General features: G+C 32.8%; 1 protein-coding gene and 1 pseudogene across 2 annotated transcripts in view; one reads left to right on the top strand and one right to left on the bottom strand.

Annotated features, from left to right (window-relative positions):
• The window catches only part of Pde3b (phosphodiesterase 3B), a 127,774-nt gene that overhangs the window by 70,606 nt on the left and 30,877 nt on the right, over nt 1–26,291 (top strand). For both annotated transcript variants that reach the window (XM_063251859.1, XM_013148029.2), the window contains exons 2-5: nt 17,150–17,200; nt 22,017–22,265; nt 24,715–24,854; nt 25,763–25,869. In XM_063251859.1, the coding sequence (XP_063107929.1) occupies nt 17,150–17,200; nt 22,017–22,265; nt 24,715–24,854; nt 25,763–25,869 (547 nt within the window). The remainder of the gene's footprint in view (nt 1–17,149; nt 17,201–22,016; nt 22,266–24,714; nt 24,855–25,762; nt 25,870–26,291) is intronic.
• On the bottom strand, nt 12,899–14,281 carry LOC106026712 (complement component 1 Q subcomponent-binding protein, mitochondrial-like; annotated as a pseudogene).

Below are 26,291 nucleotides of genomic sequence, written 5' to 3'. Positions count from 1 at the left end.
CCGAATGACATGTTTTGAAATTTTTAGTTTTCTTCTTCTTTTTTTTTTCTCTCCTTGAAATAAAATGGATTTGAAAAAGCAAAAAAATGAAAAAAAGTTAAATGATTTGTTGTAGAATATTTGGGCAGGGGGAGCCTTTTCCAAAGTTCGGAAAAATTTCATGTCAATGAGGGATGTTTCTGTAAACATTTCAGTGTTCTTCAATAGCAGATTTTTCTCACTTATCCATTCAGTGAAGATCTATTTTAGTGTTGCCTATGAAACCATATATCTTATAGGTTACTCAGATTAAATAAGGCAAGAATTTTGCCATTAAAGTGTGTAATAAAAATATTGAAAATAGAAACAAATATTTAAGATCAAAATAATATTAAATGCCAAATGATATATATTTTTATGAAATACATTTTGTAATAACATTTGGTGTTCTGATATATCGTGAGTTCATAAATTAAATCATTGAATGTATAGTTTACCTTTTATTCGCAAATGCCAATTGTGATTTCTTTAGGCTGAAAATTATCATTGTCTACCCATCTAATAGCTTTTGTTTCCTTAGGTAAATGTTAAACTAAATATCTACTGTTGTATCTGCAGCATTTGCTACCAGAGAGAAAAATAATTTTTTATGTCTCTGTATTTAAGTGACAGATATAAGGTAGTTGAATAAAAAAGTGACCCCCTAGGTGGTCAAGTCACTGGAAATTAATTAAAATAATTTTAGCAGAATTAACATAATTATGAAAATAGCTTATAAAATTAACCTTAGAGTGGAGATGTAGGGTGGAATAGTGGTGTGCCTAACACATACCCAAGAGCCCTTATCTCTTGTGTGAAATAATAAAACAAAAGAAAACAAAATGAACCAAACCATATTCATTGTTGCTTTCCTTAGAAAGATAGTGAATATTACGTTTCCTGCTATGTTTAATCAGCTCAACCAAACATTCTAATGTTGTAGTAAGTAGATTATATGTAAGTACTGCACACTAACCAGTTGTGCCACTGGAATGCCAAGTAGACTGTATATAAGGCATTAAAATAATTACTTTTCTGGGAAGACTCAATCAGACAGTGGAGATTTTTAAAACGCCATTTGATGTTAGATGATTAAATACTGTTTTGTTTTGGAAGTTAAGGACAAGACTTTTTATAAAGGGTTTATCTCACACCAACAAAATCTTATTGGCTTATTTATTTTTATTTTTGAGTGAGATAGAGTGAATGTGGAATCTAGTGTTTTAGGAACTTTTTGTCCTGTTTAGATTATGTTAAATAACATACCGTTTTTTAAAAAAGCTTTTGTAAACAACCAAGACTTTATACAAAGTAATGTGAATGTGAGACAGGCTTGTCCCAATTAAGTAATCAAAAACTTCAAGAAGTGATTGATGATATATAGAGATAGTAATTCACCCTTCATGATTTTTTTGTTCTTTTATGAATTGCATGAGTATTTGGGAAATTAAATTTTGTTTTTCCTTGACAATTTGATCATTTAATGTTATACTTAACTAGCCAGTGTTTTAGAACACTTTAATTTTCGTCTTTCTTTAACTCTTTGTAAACCAACACTTGAATCAAGAGAACTCATTATTGTTAGTATCAATAATATTAACAAAATCATGCTAACCTTTCTTGATACTAATCATCACGATATATAAACTTTTTATGGTGTTACCTCAATCCTTTGTCAGTAATCTGATAACAGATACTATATTATTTTATAGACGACGTTATGTAAAAGCACTGTTTAATAAGTGCTTTGGAAGGTGAATAGTGCTTTTGACTGTGAGCAGCTATTTCCCTATTTAATACATCTGAATTTCTGAGTATGGCACTACGCTTGTTAAGTTTGTTATTTCTAGATGTCTTTTTTTGCGTGCATGTGCGCATGTGTGTGTGTTTTACTGGGAGATTGAACCAAGGGGTCCTCTACGACCCTGAGTTACATCCCTATCCCCTTTTTAAGGTTTTAAGGGTGTCAGTAGATTGCCAAGGCTGTGCTCAAATTTGTGATCCTTCTGTCGCAGCTTCCTTAAGTGAGAATACAAGGCATGTACTACCACTCCTGGCCAGCTCTTCATTTTGTTCTCATTATTTTTTATGAATGTCAGCTTGGACATAAATTCCTCTAGGCTTCTTTGACCATGTACCTTTATTATACACTTGCCCTAACCTAGAAATTGCAGTCTTGGGAAGGCAGGTGCCATAAATTTTTTTTTTTCTGTTCTTTATTCCATTGTATATTTTTTAGTTAAGGTCTTAGAGTGAAGTTTTTCTGAATGAGAAGAATCATTTTCTCAATCACTACTACTGAGCACTCAATGACTTTGTAAATTGTATTACATACTTGATGTTTCTTAATGAATACAGTCTAAAAGTACATGGAATAACAGCCTAAATGTTTATATAGTGGTATAAGTCTTGTTTGTGTCATAATAATGTCAAGTTGCTTTGTATGTCGCATGTCAAAAGTTGTAACAAGAAGATCATCATTCCTACAGTTTTTCAGCAGATACATTTCTTAGCTCAAATTATAGTTCTAGCAATGGTTTTCAAACTTTAATACAGGAATTTGCTCTGTATTAAAATCTACTTAACCATGCAATCAAATGGCAATTTTTATTTGAGCAGTACTATCAGAAAGCTCTGTGCTTGGAAAAATTAGTAATTACAGACTGAAGGCTTAGTAGTTGCTCTCTTTTTAGGTAGAATCTCTACAAATTACTTGATCTTGATTGTCACTTTTTAGTTTCTTTAGCTGATCCATGCCACATCATAATAACATTCAAGTCAGGGTTAAACATTTTCCAGATTTTTACTATTTAATGCTATATATACATAGAAAATTAATGATCAGTGGCCTCCAGGTTCATAAAGTTTTTCTTCAATTATAGTCTTAAATTTATCTGTATGTTTAGAGTTTATTGAAAAAAATCACTTATGAAAACTATAAAAGTTTTAGTACATTGTTTTATAAGTTTAGGAAATTATGATGATCCCTAGGGTATTTGAATGTTTTTAATAGACAAAGGACTCCCAGATTTCATTTTTAAATCAGGTTGCTATGGAGCTAGTACTTTTATTTTCTTAATTTTTAAGCTCAGTTACCTTGACTACTTATTAACTCAGTTAATACTTAGCAATGACATATAGATACTGCAGTTAGCTTGAATAATTTCTATCCAATGAGTAAACATCCCAAATAAAAAGTAGAAAACTTTCACTTTAAATAGAGAATTTGTTAATATAAATTAATTTTAAGTTTCTTTCTTGATTAATTGAATTCTATTTTGATGCTTAATGTTAATTTTAACATCTGTATGTACTAAAGTCAGTATACAGTTCTAAAATAAAGGCAGATGAGGGCCTAGTAAGTGTATCTCTCTGTTAAATATTTAAAATTTTTATCCACAAAAAATGACTGTTTAATTTCACTCAAATAGAAACACACACATGTGCTACTTTCCAGTGTAGTTCTTTTTAAAAAAATATAGCTATGTCTTTTATTGGCTTAGAGATATAACTGTTTGACCCTTTTTGCTTTCAGGATATAACCTTTTGGCAAAATCAGTGCTGTCCTTCTTTATAATCCTCAATCTTTACCATATTTTCAATATGCTTGTTCATTGAATAGCCTAATTTCTGATTGTACTTTTATAGTAAATTTGCAGTTAGTGCTTTCAAAACGCTGTATAGTTTAAGAAATACTTCCATTGTGGTCTTCTATTTCCTCTATTTTAATAGGTCAAATACGTTAATCAGTCTTAAGAAATGGGAAGTACAGAACAGAAACCAAGAAAAATAGGAAGGTGCCAGTAAAATATAGAAAGTGGTAAGCAGATTTCTGTTGGTAGATTTCGCCTCCCAAGCCCTGGGTGATAATCAGATGCCTCTGAACCCTTGGGAGATAATCAGTTACGAGTTCTGGTAGAAAGTTCAATTTGTAGAATTACAAATTTATACTTTTCACAGGGCTTGTCTCATTTTGTTTTATTTTTTATTAGCACATGATTACATTTATTGTGAGGATGATGTATATAAACAGTTTGTTTTATTTGTGTGTCTATCTGGATACCGATTTTTTCAGTTGGATAAGGTTAGGCACAGAGGTGAGAAACATAAGAGAAAAGTCACTTAATTGTAGTTGTAGTTATCCTAGTTTTCTTTATCTGTAAAATGAGAAAATTGATTTTATTGATTGAAAATGGATTTTATTATGTAAAATGGGTGGAATCAAAAGGAAAAGCGATTGGAAGCTATTCATACTGATGGTAGTCAAGTAGAAAGTTAGAAATATTTAAATTGGGTTAGATTGAAATAGGAGAGTAATTTAAAAATGAGATATTCAAGTTAATTCATCCAATCAAAAATATACTAACCTCACAGGATGACAAAAATTTGAGAATATTAAAAGATAGAAAAATTGACTGTTGAGTACTCACCATTTATTTTCTTTCAAATCTCTGATCTCAACAATATTTAGATATTATCTATCATACTTTCCATTTTTTTACCTAAAAGTTGGAAACTTCAACAGTCATTTTGGACTGGCTCCATAACTGACAGCAGCGCAAAGGATCAAAGGCCAGAAAGAGTGGGCAGACTGTAGAGTCTGATATTTTTGGTTGGCTCATCATTCTTTTAAGGAAATTGTAAAGCAAGTCAGAAATTTTTGTTGTATTTTCTTTGTTAGGGAGAGGGTATGTCCACCTGGTACCTGCTAGTTCCTCTGCTTACTGATTGTCCTATTTGTGTATTTTTTAGTTGTATGAACTGTACAGAGTTGATATAAATGGATTTCTCGGTTTGGTTATAAAACCGCCAGTTTAGGCTAAGCCAGGTAGCCCCCAAAGGACCTTGGTATATGATTTCCTTTTAAGATTTTCATTTCATACCTAGAACCAAGTTTGGTATCATATTAACTACAATCAGTCTAATCTCTTACTTGCTTAAAAAGTACTGAAAAATGTATTGTAACTGAAAATGGTTACATTTTATTTAAGGTAGAAGAAAATGAAAATTGTATGCTTTTAGGTTTGTCATCTCAGTTTCTTTAGTCATTATTGAGCTCCCCACCCCCAGAATATATATTGTGGTGAAATGTGAAAGCTATGTTAGGGATGGAAATAAAAGTTTCTCATCCATTGAGAAATAAGATGGGGTCTGGGCTGGGCAGTATATCTAGAAAGACCCTGAAGGTCTAGGAGACAAATAGAGAGTAGGAACTTTAAACACCTAGAGAGAACAAGGGATGACGAATGTTAATAAAATAAAGGCTATTTCATTATTATACTAAAAAAATGGTTCTGTGCTTGTATTGCCTTAGCCCACTAATTGGACCATGGAAGGTGGGGCAGTTTATAACTTTACATGATTTAAAAATTTTAAGGTTGGAAAAGTTTCACTCAATTTCAGGTATTTCAACAGTAGACACATAAAATAGAAATTCCCTAAGAATTTTTAAAACTGCTTCTTATTTATTAGTTTATTAGTAAGATACAGCTTTTTAAGTATAGTAATTGTTTCTTGTATATTGTAAAGCTATACATATTTCAAACAGTTTTGTGATTTCAGTACTTTTATATTTTGCTAACATAACTCATGTTTATCCTCTGACCTTTTAAATGTGTTTGTTTCATGTTTTATACTTCTTGACAGAAAAAAAATATGTCAAGTGGTGCTTTAAAAATTTTGTGTTACCGGTACAACTTTGGAAAATCACTCCAGTTAGTAGTGGTTATATTGTTGTTTCCTTTTGAAAAAAAATTTTTTAAGAAAAAAGGAAGGGGGAATAACAAAATCTTTCTTGAACTTGTATGGCACTTTTAAAAAACAGCAAATAAATCAGTATAACTGGAGGGAAGTAGAGAGGGCCTAATAGCCTGTTGTTAAAGCCATAGACTTTTATTCAGGTTGAGAGAGGAAACTACAGTAGAGTGTGGAATGAAAAGTGACAAATATTCTTTAAGAGGGTAACTTTGACTGCTGTCTCAGGTAATTGTGCAAACAAAGATAATTAGGAGGCTATGATAATATGGGCAAGAAATCATGATGGTTTAGCTAGTGTAGGACTAATGGAGATATGAGAGCTGTTTATACTGTGAAAGCAGAGTTAATGGGATTTGCCAATGTGGAGTCTGAGAGAGAGGAGTTATGTTTTTGGCCTACGCCAAAGTCATAAAAGGATTGCCATTAAATGAGATGGAGAAGACTGGATAGAAAATACTTGAAAGAGAGATCAGATTAGTTTTGGGCATGTTAAATTTGGAGGTATATTTGTCAGCTGGAGATGTTGAGTAAGCAGTTAGACAGAGAATTCTTCATCCTAGGGAAGTAGATACGCAAATTTGTGGGTTACTAGCTTACTGAAGATATTTACAGCTGCAAACCTACACACAGAGAAAAGAGAAGAGGTCTAAGACCAGAGTTCTGAGATACAAAATTAAGGTGTCAAAAGAAGTAAAACCCAAAGAGGAAACTGAAGTGAGTTAGAAATTTGGATAGTGTGACACTCTGGAAGCCAAGTGAGAAAAGTGATTTTAGGGAGGAAGGACTGTTAAATTGTCAAATGATGATAGATTAAAAAATATTAAGAGCAAGACTGACTAATAAAAAATATGAAGAATGAGAATTGACTAATGGTTTAATAGCCTTAGAGACCTCAACAGGAACAGATTTGGTTAGCATGGGCCAAACGCCTAAGTCAAGTCAGTTTAAGAGAGGATGTGAGGAGAATTGGAAACAATCAAAACCATTTTGGGGAACTTTATGAAAAAAGGAGTAGAGAAATGGGGTAGTGGTGAGGTGCAAGTGGAATCGTAAGGTATGTGTGTTTGTTTATGTATGAGATGTGAGAAACGGAAGATGTTTATAATTCAGTTGGAATAACTTATAGGGAGAGAAAGTGCAAAAATGCGATGTAGTGAGGAGAAAAGTGCTTGTGAAATGTATGAATGCAGGGAAGTAGGAACTGGATCCTCGGCATTTATGGAAAGGGTAAGTGTGGACCAGACCTCATTTCATCCGCAGTAACAGAATGAGAGGTGCCAGCTATAGGGTTACAGACGCTAGAGAGAAATTTGATGATTTGAGAAGTGAAAACAGTGACTAGATGAATAAGAAAGGTCTTAGAAAAGTACATAAATCACTACCTATCAGGTTCTGTCCTAGATCCCCAATCTCCCAAACTAGTATACAGCGGAGGTTAAATAAAAAGAGACAAATTGTATGACTTTTAGGGCTCCAGGAGGGTCAAAACCCTTTAATTAAGACTTTGAGGGTAAAGACAAAAGGATTCTCTGGATCAGTCCACTTATATTAGGACCAAGAACAAACGGTAGAGAAACTGAGGAAAGTGCAGGCAATGAGCAGGACCTTGGGAGTCACTTCAAAGACGTCTCCCAAGTCATGAATCAAGTCAGTTAGTAGCGCTGTCTTATCGTGAAGACATGGAAGTGAGACTGTAGGAGTAAACTTTGCAGCTGCAGCCTACCTTGTTAATTGGGGTTTGAGCCAGAGGCTCCGCAGCTGTGGCCTTATCTTGCCCTTTGAGGTATCTCTGGCCTCACAGGCCACTACAGGTCTCAGCCAGGGCTAGTGATTCATAGAGGTTCACTTACAATCCCGTCACCAGGCAAGGGGCCGAGGCCTAGGACAGACTCATAGATAAAGCTACTTAGTAAAATTTAAATCCTGCTCAGAGCTGCTTTATAGTGGTCTCTAACAACTACCTTTCTACTAGAGTAAATGAAGTGAAATTGGAGGGACATAACACCTAAGTTCAGATTGTAGCTCTAACATTTTCTAGGTGATATGTGGAAGGACTGAGTCACAATATCTCTGTCTTATTTAGGGGCCCAGTAAAAGGAGAATTCACTCAAAGATGGTTCAAATAAGAACACTTTAGGGAAGAGTTTACTTAGAGACAATGAGTAAGATTAGGAGAATGGACAAGAGAAGTTTAGGGAATATGGAGAACTGTTGCTTTACCTGGGCTGGAGGAACAAAGGTTGGAATGATTTCAGAAAGTTAGTGGTTGCTAAGGCTGCGAAGGAAGGACCACTGGGTAAGACCGGTAGTCATGGAGGCTGCAGCTGTTGCCACAAGACATTGGTACCTACCAAGGAGACAGCACTAACTTTGATCTTTCTCTCCTTGCTAACATCAGCTTCCTGCTGTTGGCTCCCATTGGCTACACCTACGCAGAAACCAGCTATACAGTTGTTCTAGGGATGCGAAATACAGGGTTCTGTTTCCAGCATCCAGACAAGGGCAAAAAATGGATTTTGGAGAGAAGTCCAGAGTAATTAGTGCAGCCACATGGTGGGCAAGTATCTTAATCACATTGTCATCAATGAGCAAGTATCTTAATCCCATTCTCATCACTGGAACAACATCTTTGATACCCATAATTGAGCATATTGGTGATGGCACCATAATTTGTCTGGCTGCTTAGTGGCTCTGAACCACCAGTGATACATACATAACTGTCCCATTGGACGGCATGGGACAATCCCAATGTGTGATACAAGCCATCCAGTAGGACAGTTGTACTTGTACCATCTTTGGTTCAAGCCAGTGGGAAGATGTTAAAGGAGAGGTTATTTTGGTTTTTGGTTTCAGAAATTTCAGTCCATGGTTGTAGGGTCAAATACAGAAACACCATGGTGGAAGGCCTTGCCTGAAGGAAGGCTGCTTGCATCACCACCATCAGGAAGTGAAGAGCAATGGGAGGAGTTGGAAAAGGAGATACGCTCTTATAGTTTATGCCTTCCAGTGACCTGCCTCCAACCAGGCCCCACATCCTAACCACACATTAAACACTTTCAGTGTAGTGCTCCCAAGATGCAGTCGCTGTCCAAAGAAAAGACATGAGGCTTTTGCCTCAGTTCTAAACCTTAACAACAGAATACATTGCCTTGTTAAAATCAGTTATAATCCACATAATTCTAATGGTATTGTCTCTTAAAATTTCTATTTGGAGCATAAATTCAGAGTTCCACAACTTGTGTTAATTACTTTGATCTAGTCAGATATAAGCTCTAAAATTAGGTCTGTTAAAAATTATATTTAACGAAGTTGTGGGAATGATCTAAATTTCAATTCATACGCAAGAGAAAATTACTATTGAGGATAAGGACATTTTTCACAAGTTTGACTCATGCCTCTATTCTGAACCAGCCAACTGTATTCTGTGGGAACATGGGTACATGAATATATAGACATATATGTAAACAGATATGTATGTGTGCTTGCTAACATATAGAAACTGATTTATACCATACAACTCTTCAAAGGTATTGCTTAAGATGACTCATTTTCTGGTTTCAGAAAAGCAGTAGCACATAGACAAAACTTTTCCTATTTTTTTTTCATTTTGTCATTTTAATTGTGTTTCATCTGAGTCATCTAAATTCAGTTAATTTTATTAGCACAGGTTTATGCAGAAACTTCAAATAAAATTTAATCAAGAAATAGGAGAATATAGGATTTTGTAACAGTTAACTCAGAACTATACCATAGTAAATGTTCCTTTAAATTTTACATAATTATAGCAGTTCTGTGCATTTGATTTGAGGGCTCATATATGTTTTTCTTTTTGACTGCATAGGGAACAATGAAATAAAACCTCATTGACGTAATTGAAGCTGATAAAATCTCCTGGTTGTACTGCTGATGATTCGCTGTGGTTTTGGTGGTTTCGTAGCACTCCATAAAACATGTGTTAGACTTAAAAACATATTCAAACGGAGACTTTTATCAGGATTCAACTTTAAACCACAAAGAAAAGGTGAATTTAAATACATGCACAGGCTTGGGTATAATTTTATCTGATCACCTGAAATTTGTTTTAATATTATACACTAAATATGTTACAAAACAGTATGGTTCTTAAAATTAGTTTTAAACATATAACTGTAATGTGTGAAAAGATATAATAATTTGTGATACTGTGTTATATTTAAGTTTAGAAAGAAGCAGATAAATGTAATGATGAAAACTCCTAAATCAGCAGGCTTAAATTTCATATTTTCATTACATGGTGTCTTACAATATAATAAAATCATATTTTTTTATTTAAAGAGAAAAAGGAAATAAAAAAACAAAGCAGTAAAAGGGTACAAGTAATACAGAATTTCAAGAAAAAAATATACAGTAAATCACTAGTTAATAGGTTACATCTTGTCATCTTAGAAACAGTTGTCCAAAATAAAATCATATTTTAAAAATATACGAGAGTGATGTTGTTTTTTCTTACTGAGTTTAAAATTTAGTTTTATTTACTCATATTTAAATTATGAATGGTACCTGATTTGGATTTGAGGTTGAACTTTAGATGCCTGCAATTTTGCTGACTTGGAAGCAGTGTGTATACTGTGCATTTACTATCTACTAGGAAGTAAGATGTTAAAAGAAGTATTTACTAGTATATTGAGAAATGAATACCTTAGGCCAATATGTTAAGAAGTACTTTGAATATACATTTATCATTCACTGTGCATTCAGTATGCAAGGTAGCCACCCACCAATTTTTGTTAGAATATAGAAACCACCACAATTTAAACATTGAAAAAAATTGTATCAGCATATTTTGTTTGCAGTAACAAAGGTATCTGTTCAGCTCAGTGATGAGTAAATAGGTTGCATATCATAGGACCATTTTATATACAGTCATATTACCTCCTCTGTTTCTCTTTAACTACAAAAAAGTCTTAACTAAATTATGAGTTGTAAAGATACTATTGCTTATTGGTTAATGGTCCTGCATGCTCAAATTAAGCATGGACCTTAGAATTAACTTCTCTCTAGAACATTTCTCTTTGTGTTGGTAGTAAGGTTGATAGCCTTATCAAGCTTATTGAAAAAACACCTATTGTAATTGTTTGTATCTGATTTTTAACATTTTTATATTTGCTGCACTTTTTCCTATAGTGTGCCAAAGTGATGTGTATTTGCAGCCAAAAATTGAGTACAATTTATGCTGTTTCTTTAACATTGAATTATGCTTAGCTTATGAGTGTTAAGCACTGGTTCTTCTCTGTGAATAAAACTATTGTGTAGATTTACAGCTAGTGAATACTCTCATGGCTTAGCACAGCTCTTGTTATTTAGATAACTGATTTTCTCCTAGAATTGGTTCCAGCGCACAGTTCGTGGCCAGTGGTAGCGGACCTACAGCACGGGTGCCACAGCAGGCTGCTTTTACCACTGAAAGCTCTGAAAGGTTCACGTCACTGTCAGACTATACTAGAGTTTACAGAATAATCAGTAAACAGGACAAAATCATCTTTTACAGCATGGATCTTTCAGCGAAAAACATAAAAATCATCTGCTTTCCTTCCTCCTGTGTATTGTACATATACCAAGAGCTTATTTGGACTTTACACATGACTGCATTTAGCTAGAAGCAAAATAAAAACATATCAGCAATCAGTTATCTACACTGTATGTCTTTTCCATTATATGGTGTCCTAAGGTGTCATGTGGTAAATACATTTTGAAAATCTTTTGATTCATTCTCTCTTTCAACATAATGATAATCATCTGTAATTCTGTTTTTTAACTCTCAGCAATATTTTTTATGTGCTTTTGTTGTGAGGAGCACAGAATCTAAATGATGCGTATTTGTGTTACTTTTCTTTAGAAACATAAAGCTTCAGTTTCCTGTAAGAAAGCATTATATATTTCTTTTAGAAAAATTCTGTTAGTTTATCAAAGAGATCTTGTTTCATTTAAAAGGTTTCCATGGCTTCAAGTCATTATTTGATAAAATTTCAAAGACAACATGCAAAAGAATATAGAGTGAATTGTCTGCCTGAAAAAAAACACATTTTAGATGATCACTGTTGTTTGTTCTAGTAATACTTTTTGTTTTTATTTTGTGTGATACTGTCACATCCATAAATTTACATTGTTGACATTACCGTCCTGACCTTGATTTAGACTTAATGCTTGTCCTGAGTTATATCATTGTTTATATATATATATTAGGCTTCAGAAAACCAATCTTATGCAGTTTTGGGGAGGTTTCAGTCCGTAATCAGCTGGCCCCAAGGCACGGTGTCACATGGTAGAGGGGCAACCATTCATGGCAGAGAAAGATAGCAGAAGCAACAACGGAAGGAAGGACAAGCCTTTTTTTTGCCCCTTTTATTTTATCCAAGACTCATGGGATTACAGTGGTGCCAGTCTAGTCAGTGGACTAATACAGCAATCACCCACCCTTAATCCCAGCATCTTAATCCTAGCATTGAACCATGAATCAATCACATACTCTAGATGCAGCTACCTCTGAAAAAGCTCCATCTAAAAGTGCTTGAGGCTTTGGGCAGGGGGACATCTAGGTACAAACCATAGCAATATATACACATGAAATCTAATATTGCAAAGATGTTGAACAATATTTTCATTAAAGATTTCACTGCTTTGAATAGCTCAGTCTATACACTGTCACTGGTTTTTCCACCAGCCTGTCAAATACAAACATGCCATATTAAAAAAAATTTTTTTACCTACCATTACTCTTATTTACAGCACACTTCTCACAAAATTTTTTTCTCAGTCACTGTCTCTACTTCTTTACTTTCCTAAATTCTTTTTAATCTTTTATCAAAACCTGAATTTTATAAAATATGCATAAAGTATAGAAACAAACACCAATCTTGTAACTTGGAATATTACTATTAATATTGAAGTTCCTTCTTTGCTACTTCTAAAGCTAGTTAGTTTCTTTTCTCCTTTGGAGAAATGAAGTATTCTGAATTTCCTTTATAGCCTTCCATATCTGTATATCTATCTGTTAATCTCCCCATAGGCTATCTCAATGCTATATAATTTGATCATGTAAATGAAATTACACTTTTTCTGAAGCTCGATTTTTTTTTTCGTTCAACATTTTTTGGAGGTGATAAAACAATTTTAATGTTTATTATTATGTTATACAAGAACCTAGAAATAAAATGCTTGAACACGACATTAATAATTTAAATTTGCTATTTTTCCCCAAGATGTTAGGATGATAATCATTGCAAAAAACATGTATGTGTCTGATGTCAGCGTACATTTTATTCCCTGGCCCAAGTTTGCAATAAAATGAAGGCCTTCAGCGTCTCTGACTACTCAATTGACTCTTAGACTTTTGAGGTCCTCAAGAAAAGTAATGCACTCCGATGTTATAGGGCTGTGCTGAGCTTCACCTGCTTATCTGCAAAGGTGTTGTCTTCTCCTTGGTCAGCAAGGGAATCCATTAGGTGGCTATAAAGGCCAAGTTCAGAGGATCTGTGTTAACTGTATAATTATTATCTTTCTATTCAGACTTGCCTGTGGCCTCAAAGCTAACTTCCGTGAGGGAATATCTGAGAGCCTTCTTCTTTTTCATCCCTCTCATCTGAATAATGACAGTCCAGGACAAGGACTTGCCATCACTCTTTGTGTCTTCTACCACAAAATTGGGAGTTGATGTCAGTTCAGGGTTCTGTTTTCACCCTTCTGCCAATGTGAGGGCTCCTCCTCAATATCTAATGTTGGTAGGATGCTATTGTTACTGTTGAAAGTGATAGTGATCTTTTTCCCAGCAACTTTTTGCACTAATTTAGCTTCTTTATATGACACTTGACTTCATTTTCTGTATATTGCACTTCGTTTTGTTTTCAGGGCTGGATTGCATTGTATGAACATATAAAAATGTTTCCATTTTACTGTTGTTTCCATTTTATCGTATGAACATATAAAAATTTTCCATTTTACATATTTTGGTGGCATCTAGCTTTTTGTTACCCCATACTGGGCAGAGATGTGAACCCTGGTGTATCTGCTAGTGCTAGATTGTACTAGAGAATCAAGCTTTCAGTTTTTTGCTTAATCTGTTATAGACTGATGCTTCTGAAAAATAAATGAAAATGTTCCACCAATGCAAACTTGCTATAAAATTTTCTAAACATTTATTTTAAAATGTTTACTACATATACATAATAATTATACATATTTATGGGGCTCACTGTGATAAAGATACATGTATATGGTATGTAATTGATCAAATCAGGATGATCAACATTTCTCTTAAACATTTATCTTTGTGTTAATCTTTGAATTGTTCTCTTCTATTTCATGTGTGTGTATGTGACTAGGGTTTGATGTGACTGGTTTACAAATGTTAGACAAGTGCTTGACCACTGAGCTACATCTCCACCCCAGCTAGTTCTCATAAAATATATAGCAAACTTTTTAAACTGTAGTCACCCTACTGTGCTGCAGAAAATTAGAAATTACCTCTCATGTATCTTTATTTTGGTGTCTGTTACCCTCCCTAGTCTCTAGTAACACTACTCTTCACTTCTGTCAAATTGACTCTTACCCTCCACATGTCAGTGAGAATATGTGGTATTTGTCTTTCATTACTTGACTGGTTTCACTTAACATAATGTCCTGTAGTTTAATTCATGTCACTGCAAAAGACAGGATTTTATCCTTTTTTGTGGTAGAATAGTATTCCATTGTATATATGTTCCACATTTTTTACAAATATCTGTTCAGCAGGCTAATACTATTTCCTTTATATAGCCAGTAAAAAATAGTAATAGTAGTAGTCGTTTTTTTGCTTTTTGAGAAGTATGTTTTCTGTTTCCACCAAGAATATGAGAATTTCCCTTTTTCTTCATCCTTGTCAGCATTTGCTATTCTTTTGCTTTTTGCTGATGGCCATTTTAAGTGGGGAAGAGAATATCTCATTGTGTTTATTTGTATTCCTCTGATCATAAAATATGATGAACATATTTTCATGCACATACTGGTCATTTGTATTTTTTTGGGGGAAATATCTACTCAGATCATTTGCCCTTTTGAAACTCATGTTATTTTTTTGTTGTTGTAGTTTGAGTTCTTTGTGTATTCTGAGTATTAATTCTCTGTCAGATGAATAGCTGGCAAATATTTTCTCTCACTCTTCAGATTGTGTCATTAATATAGTTACTTTTGGTGTGTAAGCTTTTAAATTTGATATAATTTCTCTTGTCTATACATGATGCTTTCATTGCTTGTGCTTTTGGGATTTTTAAAAAAAATCATTGCTTATACCAGTGTATATGTGTTTCTGCATTTTCTTTAGTGGTTTCTTTATTTCAGGTATTATTTAAGTCCTTGCTCCATTTGAGTTGAATTTGTATATTGTGAAAGATAATGGGTCTAGTTTCATTGTTTTGTATATGGATATGCAGTTGCCCAGCATCATGTATTAATGAAACTGCTTTTTCTCCAGTATGTTTTTGGCTTAGATGCATGGATTTACGTCTGAGTTAGTTCACCATTTTGCCCCATTGGTACATGTCTTGGTTTTAATACCAGTTTAATGTAGCTTCACAGTCACATATTTTGATGCTGCCAGCTGTTGTTTTGTTTTTAAGATATCTTTAGCCACGTGGATTTTTTTTTTTTTTTGATTCCGTACAAATTTTAGGACTGTTGTTTTCAGTTTCTGTTTCTGTTTGGTATTTGGATGGAAGTTTCATTGGATCTCTGGTTGCTCTGGGTAGTGTGGACATTTAATAGTAGTAATTCTTCCGATCTGTGAATATGGGACATGCTTCCATCTTTGTATTCTCTTCAGTGTTTTATATTTTTTATGACAGACATCATCTACTTCTTTCATTAAATTTATTCCTAGATACTGTTTTGGGAACAATTTCTTTTTTTCTGGAATCTGTTATTAGAAACTTTAGCGTTCCTGTGGAGGGAGGCATCGTGTTACTTGCTTTTCAGTGCTTTTTGTGTCCCCATGTTGCTGTTTGCCTGTATAACAGGTGAATTGTTTTTCCAAGTTTTACTCAGTAAAGAGTTTTCTCTGTATGTGTATCCTAGCGTGTTGGTTGGGTAGACTGTGTTGGTCTTGGTTCCAGATAGATAGTGTCTGTATAGTTTATTCAGCTGTAATTAATACTGGTCATGGCTGTAGCAGGGGGAAATAGATTTTTTCATTGGGAAGAAAGAAATTATTTTCTGTAAGGATGTCAAGCAGAAGCTGATGATAATAAATGACATGTTTTTGAATGACAAATGGTGAGTGTAAAATAGGACTCAGCAAATTAGAGCCCACTGACAAGAACTTGCCAACAGTCTGTTTTTGTATGACCCTTTTATGAGGAATATTTTTTACATATTTAAAAGAATTGTAAGAGGAAAAACAATAAACCACAAAGACCTTAGGTGGCTTGTAAAATACTTTGTTCCTTTATAGGAACAGTTTTACCAACTCCTGATAAAACACCAGACAAATGACAAAATAGATAAAATTTTTAAGATTTTTGCAACCAAAAGACATAACACCAAGGACAAGAAACAACACAGGTAGTACAGCATAAGGAAATTATATGATTATATTTCAAATTAAGTTGGCCTATAGTCAAGGCTAGGATTGAAAGTTAGATAATAGCAGTAACAACGAATAATTGAGGCAAAAAAGAAGAGACTTATTCTTAAGTGAATAAACTTGAGATTTATGATTATTAAAGTTCATATCTCATTGGACCTAGTGACTATTTATATTGAATAGAGAGGCAGCCTGAATTCAAGCCTCTGGAGAAGGCAGGACAGAACTTATCTGGGGCTAAGATATTACCATTGGTAGTCTAGAAAGGAGATAACCAGGTATACAATCACTAATTATCTGCATAGTAAATGGTGTATATATTGCTTTTCATGAATCCGTTCCTTTATAAATAATCTGGCCACCATGACTACAGCTTTTATGGTACGTTTCACAGAAGTGTCCTATGGGTAAGGAAATAGCTCCACTCATTTATACTGATTTTAAAATAATGAATATGAGCCTTTTGAAGGGGGGGTTGTTGATTTTTAATTTTTCTTGCATTTTTAATGATTAGATACATTTTTGGATTTTACTTTTTTGTAATATTTGAAAGCTATAGATTTTTTTAGAGACTTTATCTGATTACTATTTTGATTTCTCAGTTGTAATTTGTATAAAGTAATTAAATAAAAGATTATTTTTATTATTACTTCCCTGGTTCCCTCACAAAGTAAAGTGCGGTTTGGGGTATATATAATTGAAAAATGGCAGTTTGTCTTTACATTCATTCATTCATTTGATTTATTTACTTCTGATCTTAACCAAATGGATTTTTTTTTCTAGATGATTCTTTGGGATTGGGACTTAAAGCAGTGGTATAAGCCTCATTACCAGGTAAATAAAATAGCACTGATAACTAATATCTATAATGAAATTTGACCTTAAAGTTACATTTGCAAGATTTCTATGTCATAAAGTTTTCTTTAGCAAACTAAGTTCTAGAACTAAGTTAACTAGAACCTTCACTGAGGTAGAGTTTTTAAAAAATACCATTTAAATGTAAAGGAAAAGAAAATAAGCCAACTTACATAAACAGTCATTTAAAATGTTATTATTAATGTAGTCTGGGCTCAGATAAAGTAATATTTTTATGTTAAAGATAAGAATATTTTTCTTTTCTGATGTGAAATGCTGATCTCCAGAAGAAAATGAACAGATTTAAGGCCACATTTGAGACAGCAGAGCAATTGGCAAAGTATTTTTATAGGGAAACAAGGATACGCTCATTTTCAGTTATGACACACATGCAGAAACATGCATACTATCTATGTAGCTGAGTGAATTTTCACTTTCTAAACATCTCATATAACTAGTATCTTTGTGAAGAAATAGAACATTACCAATGTCCCAGAGGCTTCACTATGCCCCATTCCAGGCATTACCTGTATCTCCAAAGATAATTCCTCTGCTGACTTCTACTGATTAGCTGATTTTTTGAGGTTTATAAATGAAATAATACATACTTTAAGATTAATTTTTAACTATGTTCATGTCAGATGAGTTGAAAATAGAAATATGGAGAAAAAATTACTTGAAAACATTAATCTATTATGTTTTTCTAACTTTGCTAATTTTGATGTACATCTTTATAGATCTCCTGATACAAATGTATACTCTATTCCAAAAAACTGTTATATTTCATCTGCTATTTTGAAACCTGGTGTTTTTCACAATGATAAATAATAAATATTAAATTATTTGCCACAGGAATGTTATACATGTTTATTATTATTTTAATAGTTTCCCAACACCAGTTTTTGAAAAATGAACACTCCTTTGAATGGCTGGTTTTTATTTTTGAACAGTGAATGTAATAGCCACAATGGTCCATAAGAATATTCTGTAGACTTTGATGAACAAAAGACTATAAACCATTACAGTCAGGTAAAAATCAAGGAGCTGGCTACACCTGACCTAAAAGAAGGAAGGGTGGTTTATTGGCCTACTACATTGTGGGTTGTCATTATTCATACACACAAACCCTCAGTTTCCAATAAAAAGTATCCAAATTACTGATAAAATCTAAAAGTAAATACGTAGTAATGGCCAAGACCATGCACTTGTCAGACAGACTAGTGTATGATATTGAGCACTTTGGCCCTTTATTTTTATTTATTTTTGCTGTTTTTTCTTTTTTTTAAAATGATCTGTGAATTGTAACATTCATCTATAAAAATACAGACTGAATACTCACATGCAACCATCATTTGGATGAGGATTTGAGTACCTGGAAAGCCCTCATATACTTTCCTTTGTCATTAACTTTCCTCAAGCATTACGTCGATCCTGATTTCTGCTATTATGAGTTTTAAAAGTTTTATATAAATAAAAACAAATGTTGTATTTTTATTTCTTTTCAAAATTTATCTGTGAGATTAATATTATTAAATGTAGCAGTAATCGAATCATACTCTAGTATCCCATTGAATTAAGTATATTACAATTCATCCACTGTTCAAGTAGATAGTCACTGTTTTGGTTATTGAAAGTAATGCTATTGTAATGATATCACTTGTGAGTTATATTAACTTGGGATGAATTATTAGCCTATTCTTAAAAGGGTTCACTATTAATAGTGCCAAATAAATTCTCTAGAGTTTGTGTTAATTTTTATTCAACCATTAACAGTATGAGAGTTCCAGTTGTCCCACATCCTCACCAATACTTGGTGGTATCTCTTTTTCATAATTTTGGTAACCATGTGACTGTCATGTTTGTAACTTAAATATTTGTACTTAACTGATGACACCTCTTGGTTGAAGTGCAGGCCTTTTCATATGTTAATTGTCTGTCTAAATATTTTATAGTTAATTTTATTTAATCTTTTACTTAATAGTAGGAATCCTTTTTATATTCTAGAAATGAAAATATATACATATCTACATTATATACATATATGTATATTATATAACTGATTTATGTTAAAAAAAGTCCTCATGTATCATTTCGTATGGTACATTTTGATGAAAATAGATATTATATACTTTAATATATAATAAATATATTTGATTTATTTTATATATTTGTAAGGTACACTTTCATATAAATGTATATAGTAAATATTTTAATATAATGCCAGTTTATCAGTCCTTTAATTTTATTTAGCAGTTTTGTGTTTTTTTTTTTTTTTTTTTTTTAATGAAAACTGGGTTCTCTTAAGTTGCCCAGGATGGCCTCTAATACCTGGGCTCAAAGAGTCCTCCTTCCCCAGCCTCCTACATAATGTGAACCATAGGTGCGTGTTGCTACATCTGGCCCTCATCTCTTGTTTAAGAAGTTCAGATGGCCAATAAGTATATAAAAATGTTCAACATCTTTAGCCATTAGGAAAATGAAAATCAAAACTACATTGTAGAGCTTCCTCAAAATCTAAAAATGTAGATACCATTTGATCCAGCTGTCCCACTCCCTGGTATATTAAAGACATCATAGTCTAGTGGTATTTGCATGCCATGTTTATTGTGGCACAGTTCAAACAGCTAAGCTGTGGAAACACCTTAGGTGTGGGACAATGAGTAAATAAAGAAAATGTGGAATGGAATATTATATTGTTCACCTGTATGATGGAACTGTGACATTTGCAAGAAAAAGTATGGAACTTTAGTGCAAATGACTGTTATGTTAATTGAAATAAGCGAAACTCAGAAAGTCAGATAACTACATATTTTCTCTAGTAGGTGGACTCTATTAAAAAAATTTCTTAGGGGGAGGGAAAAGGAGAGGTGATAGATAAGTAGAAGACTATAGAAACAAGGAAATAGATTGAGGGGAAAGTAAGAAAGCTTCTGAAGTCACTCCAAATCTACTTCTTACCTATACTGAGAATAATACCAGTTCCCTCAGAGGGCTGATGAAAAATATAGTGGCACTGAATAAAAATGTATGCTGGTGTTAATTTCAGTAATAGTATATACTGATGCCTTTGGAATGCAGTGTAAGACAAATCAACATTTTTTCTATAAATGATCAGAGAGTACATATTTTAGCATTTTCATGCAAAGTATGGCCATTGCCACCTCTGCAGCTTCCCGTTTTCCTTTCCCTTTTGTCCCCCAACTCCCCTTTGCCTCTTTTTCAATAATCATTTAAAATGTATAAACCATTCTTAGCTTTCTGTACAAAATCAGGATTTTGCCAAATACAAGCCCATGAGAAATACGTATTTAAGTTCAAGTTTTAAATTATAGCAAATAATTTGAATATTTCACTTGATCTGGTATAAGCTGCTGTATCATGTCTTGCTCACTACCATTCTGTCTCCCCAAGAAGAAAAGCTGAAGTTCTGGTCATGGATGTCAAAGAACTGACATGGTCTGGTTCCCTTCATGTTCCTCTCACTTGTTGTCTGCTTTCTTCTTTGTTTACTCTGTGGTAGATGTGCTGGCCTCAATGTTATTCCTCAGACAAGTCAAATAATCTGCTTCTACATCTTTGGACTTGCCAGGTTTCTTTGCCCACTAGAATGCTTGTCTCCCACACCCGTTAGGTCTTGATATAAATGTTGCCTTCTGGAAAATATACGTACATACATATATATAATATATATGTATAATACATATATGCACGTATCTTATCCAAATTTCATCATCTTTCATTACTTTCTCTTTTCTTTCCTTGCTTTATTTCTTCTTTTAATCTTGCTGTAAGCCTCTATTAACAATGCAGTGTGGAACGCAGTATTCTCCAACATTTGGTGCCTTCTGAACCTTATTTTTCATTGCTCTTTTTCACACAGCCCGTAGTTAAACGATTTCATATTTCCTGTACATCTCTTATTTTATCATTTGGTACATTTACTTGCTCTTTCCCTCTTGTATAATGAGTTTTCCTGGTTATTTTCCTTTAGTTTCATTTTAAAAAAATTTCCCCCCAATATCATAAATATAATCCTGCCACATTTTTAGGGCCCAGTTCAAACACCATCCCTCCCAAAAGCTTTTCCAAATCATTTATATCAAACCTATTTCTGTCTCTTTTAAACTATAATACCATTTTTCTGTACATTTCCCTAATACTGATGGTAATACTGTTTATTGTACATTAAATATATTCACTACACACCGCCTTATCAGATTTAATTCTCTTATCAACCATTAACGAAGTAGATTCTTATCCCCATTGTACACTGAAGAAACTGAAATGTTCAGGTGTTAGTATAAGTTGTTCAGGTCACAGAGTTAGGCTTAACATGTAGATTTCAAACTGAAGAGGTTTTGCCACAGACCCTTGTCACTAAGGTACTGTGTTTCATAAGTAAGGTAAATGAAAGAGATGATTTATGTATTTGAAAGAAATTTTGATATAATGGAAAGGAAATAGTCAATACATTAATGAAATATACAAATTATAAAATCTTAAATATTATAATTCTATACAAATTTTAAAGTCAGTAAGTTAGTGGTGAATACTGTTAGCAATGAATTAAGCTAATATAAAGAAGCTTATAGTATCCACAGTATTATAGTATATATCAAAATTTTAAAATTAGAATTATTCCATTTGATGTATGTCACTTATGCCTGTCCAAATGAATGGAAATTTATATTAGTAGAATTAAATTACTTATGTCATATACCTTGATTTAAAGAAGAGCTTAATATTGTCTTTTTTGTGTGACAAATACATAATTTTAGTGTTTTCACTTTTCTAGAATTCTGGAGGTGGAAATGGAGTTGATCTTTCAGTACTAAATGAAGCTCGCAATATGGTGTCAGATCTTCTGGTGGACCCAAGCCTTCCCCCACAAGTCATTTCTTCCCTACGGAGCATTAGCAGCTTGATGGGTGCTTTCTCTAGTTCCTGTAGGCCAAAGATTAATCCTCTCACCCCATTTCCTGGATTTTATCCCTGCTCTGAAATAGAAGATCCAGTGGAGAAAGCAGATCGAAAACTTCATAAGGTTAAAATACATCAGTCATCCAGCCTTATTGATATTTTCAGATTAAAACTGCTTATTTAAATATTACATAGCATACAATTTTCTTTTCAAAGATCAACTTCGGTTATGTTATAATTAGCTGTTTGGGACTTTCTGGGCAGTTAACACAATTCTGGATGAGTATTCAGTTTTTATTTTAAATAACACTGCTGTTTGGGACTTTCTGGGAAGTTAACACAATTCTGGATGAGTATTCAGTTTTTATTTTAAATAACACTGCTGTGATTAGCAGTTATAACTTGAATGCAGCTATTATTATTATTAAGAAATGCAGACCAAGCAAATTCTAGGCTTGTGCAAAAATGTAGATGATCCTTTAAAATCTAGAAATTATTTTTGTTGAAGAAATTGTCATGATAGTATTTATATTATGAAATATATGAAATTATTTAAAAATGATTCATATTCTTTGGACCCTGTTCCTCTGAACCATTTTACTTACAAAGGTTTGCTGTAGAGACCCTGTTCCTCTGAACCTTTTTTACTTAAAAGGGTTTGCTATAGATCAGTTGAGACAAATTTTTCCACCATTAGATGTGGTATTAATTTCTCTTTATTACTATACAGTTTTGTTTAGGCTTTTGAGTAATTATTGATAGCATCACCAGTAGCTAAAATCATAAGTATTAAAATTAGAAATATTTAGAGATTATTCTAGTTCATCTAATTTATTCTGTATCTAAGGAAATTATAATCAAGAGATGATGAAATTCAGTTCAGGAGATTTCGTTAATTGTAACAATGTATATAGAATTTAGAATAAGTTTAATAGAGATTTTGGAAGATTTTGATAAATTTCGGTCTGTCAGATCTTAGTATGAGAGTTTAGAAATGTTGAAAAATTAACAAAGCTCAATTAGGGCCAAGTGATTTAAAATTTATTGATGACAGTTTGGATTTTAGGTCATTATGTGATAGTTTTATTTTAAAATAGCTCATGTAATACTGCCTGTGTTAGTCTAAGTGGCACTTAGAAAATTTTTTTTGTGCTTCACCAGAATAAAAGTTAGTCACATGTATCCAAAATTCATGGAATAGCAATAAATCAATAAAGTAACCAAAAGGGCTGGGGTTTAGCTCAGTAGCTCAAGCACTTGCCTGATAAGGGTGAGGTCAAGTTCAATCCCTGGAATCAAAAAAAAAAAAAGTAATAATAATATAACCAATATATTCTTGAGCTAGCTTTCACCTTATACATTGCTGTTGCTTTGCATTTTGCCATTCACAATTTGTTACTTATGACAGTAGTTAAAAATAGTAATTCTTAAAAATCTTAATCATAAAAAATCATATTGATAGCACTGTTATGGTTGTTACTACATTTATTCTATACAAAAGAATAGTGGTACATTTCAGAAATATTATAAGTGTAATAATGATTAAACCAGATGTCTGAACACCTCATTTCCTGAGCATTGTAGTTAATCAGGCTTACTTTGGGTGCTGGAATCTACTGATATAAGTCATATAAGAACCAGGAAGTAACTCTTATTCTTTTTCTTAAACTCATTAGAATTCCATATATAAATATCTGGGCTTTTGGAAAAGCATATAAAAAGCCTTATGTTACCTCAGAAAAGAACCATAGCATTTATGAAAAATATTAGTCAACAGAACAGTATAGGAATAGACAATATAAATATCTTGTTTGTGTGAAGAACAAAAAGAGAATATGAACCTAAATTTTAGTTAGCAACAACTTTTTCATTGTAGGTTCAATTAACCATGGACCTTACAAAATTAATATCCTTGGGACAACTGAAATATAATATACTCTCTGAGATTGTTGGAGTTTCTGATAATAGGGGAAATTCATAAGAAACAAAAATTATGCCATATAAGTTTTAGCAAAACACCTATTCACATTGGTCAAATGGAGTATTTCTTTTACTTGAATTTTGGATTAATTTGGAATATTTTTAAAATTAAGATAAAATATTAATGTTTAACATGTTCTATATTTAAGTTAGTTTCCTCAGATTAAGCACTTGGTCCATTAGATATCACTGTACTAAAAACATTAAAATATTAAAAAATATTACAATATAGACTGCTCATCTCTGATCCTATGCTTCTCCTCTGAAGTTGATTTTCAGGGTCACTTTTTAAATATCCAAGTGTTTCTTTCTCTTGAAACTAGGAGTGAAATGGCAAAAAAGTAAACAAAAAACCCCCTAGTTTAAATTGTAAGGTGTTCAGAAACCACTGTTTACTAGGACAAAGATAAGTAGAACAATAGTATGGAAAGTAAAATTGGAAGTAAATGAAAACATTTTCAAAACAAAATTTTCAGTTTTTCTTACACACGTTAAAATACACTTTGTATTGATTTTTTATGTGCCATCATTATTATTATATGTACATTATATTAAAAGATGACAGTTTTAACCTCTGTTAAATTATTCAACAGGGACTAAGTAGTAAGAATAGTTTACCAAGCACACAATTCCGAAGGAGCTCAGGAACTTCAGGATTGTCACCTGTTGAGCAGTCTTCAAAGTGGGAACGTGGTAATGGCCAAAGGCCTCATCAAGAATTCAGCATTTCAAGGTAAAATCCCCAGAGCCTTTTAAGGAAACTAAAGCACCCACCTTATTTTTTCCCCCATGAATAAAGTTTGAAATAGTTTCAAGAGCAGAAAGGAATGAAGTATTTTAGGTGTATGACAGCATCAATAGTAATGATAGGTATGATGATGAAATTGACTTTTAAAACAAAATCAACGTGCTCTTCCTTAAAATTTAAGTAGATTGGGTAGAAAAAATGCTGGAGCCATAAAGAATATGAATTAGATAGTTTAAAGAAATTAGAATCAATTTAGGACAGGGTACTGTGACAGTTTTTAAATTGATGGAGGTGGCCATTACTGGGACAGTCACCAGTGTAGTATAGAGTACGCTAAGGTAGGTCTGCAGAGTTACTTGTGGTAAAGGGAAGAGCACATTCCCAGGATTCATCACCATTGTTAGGGTTGAAGTAGCAAGACTTTCAGCCCTGTTTCTAAAACAGGCCAGGACTACTAATGAATTCTATCATCTGTTGAGAATTTACTTAGGAAAAAACAGTACTAATCCTATAAATTCATGCCATCAAAAATTGCAACTCAGACTAGAAAAATGCACGAGCTAAAATTTTCTGAATGTTAATATCATTTTCTCTGATAACAAAGATTTAATAACTTTTCTTCTAAAAGCCAGGAAAGATATTGACCTCTTACATGGGTTAATAGTTCTCCTTAATCAGTTTCCTATGTTAATAACATTAGAATTAATGTAAATTCTAATGGATAATGAATCCAACTGTTTGTTATTATTGGTTAGATGCTATACTTTAGTTGAGCTGTAAAGTTTCACAGTTGCAACAATAGATGGCAGGATTGGAACTGTTAAAATATACGTTGTCTTATATGAGAAATATAATCAAACAATTACAATTTTTCTGTTTACTTTCCTTTTTAGTCAAGGATACCATCTAAATGGACCTTTTAGTGCAAATCTACTGACAGCCCCAAAGCAAAGGTCATCTTCTGTATCACTGACTCACCATGCAGGTCTGAGGAGAGCTGGTAAAAAAACATTATTTAAAAATTTATTTTTATTTTTTTAAGATACAGTGTCTCTCTATTTTGTCCAGGCTGAATCATCGTGCTTCAGCACATGCATGTGTCATTTCATCTAGCTTAGAAAGCATTCTGATTTAAATATGGTACTTTCAACATAAATGACAGTATAAATTCTTTTCATTTCACACTTATATCTAATTTTGAATACCATCTCATATATTTTAAGTTAATATGAATTGGCACTTTGGGTTGGCTACTCATTCATCCAATAAATGCATTATGAATATCAAGTATTTTCTAGGTACTTTGTTAGGCACAAGGAATTCATAGGTAAAATATAAAACTTATATTAACTTAAATATTTACAGATTGAAAACAAGGGAAAAATCTCAAGGAAAAGGGTTCTTTGTAATTTGGTATTTGTG

Source organism: Cavia porcellus, unplaced genomic scaffold (assembly GCF_034190915.1).
Source record: "Cavia porcellus strain 051 isolate PalLab524CR breed Dunkin Hartley unplaced genomic scaffold, mCavPor4.1 scaffold_6, whole genome shotgun sequence".
Taxonomy (NCBI): Eukaryota; Metazoa; Chordata; class Mammalia; order Rodentia; family Caviidae; genus Cavia; species Cavia porcellus.
This window is presented reverse-complemented; position numbering and strand designations above follow the sequence as displayed.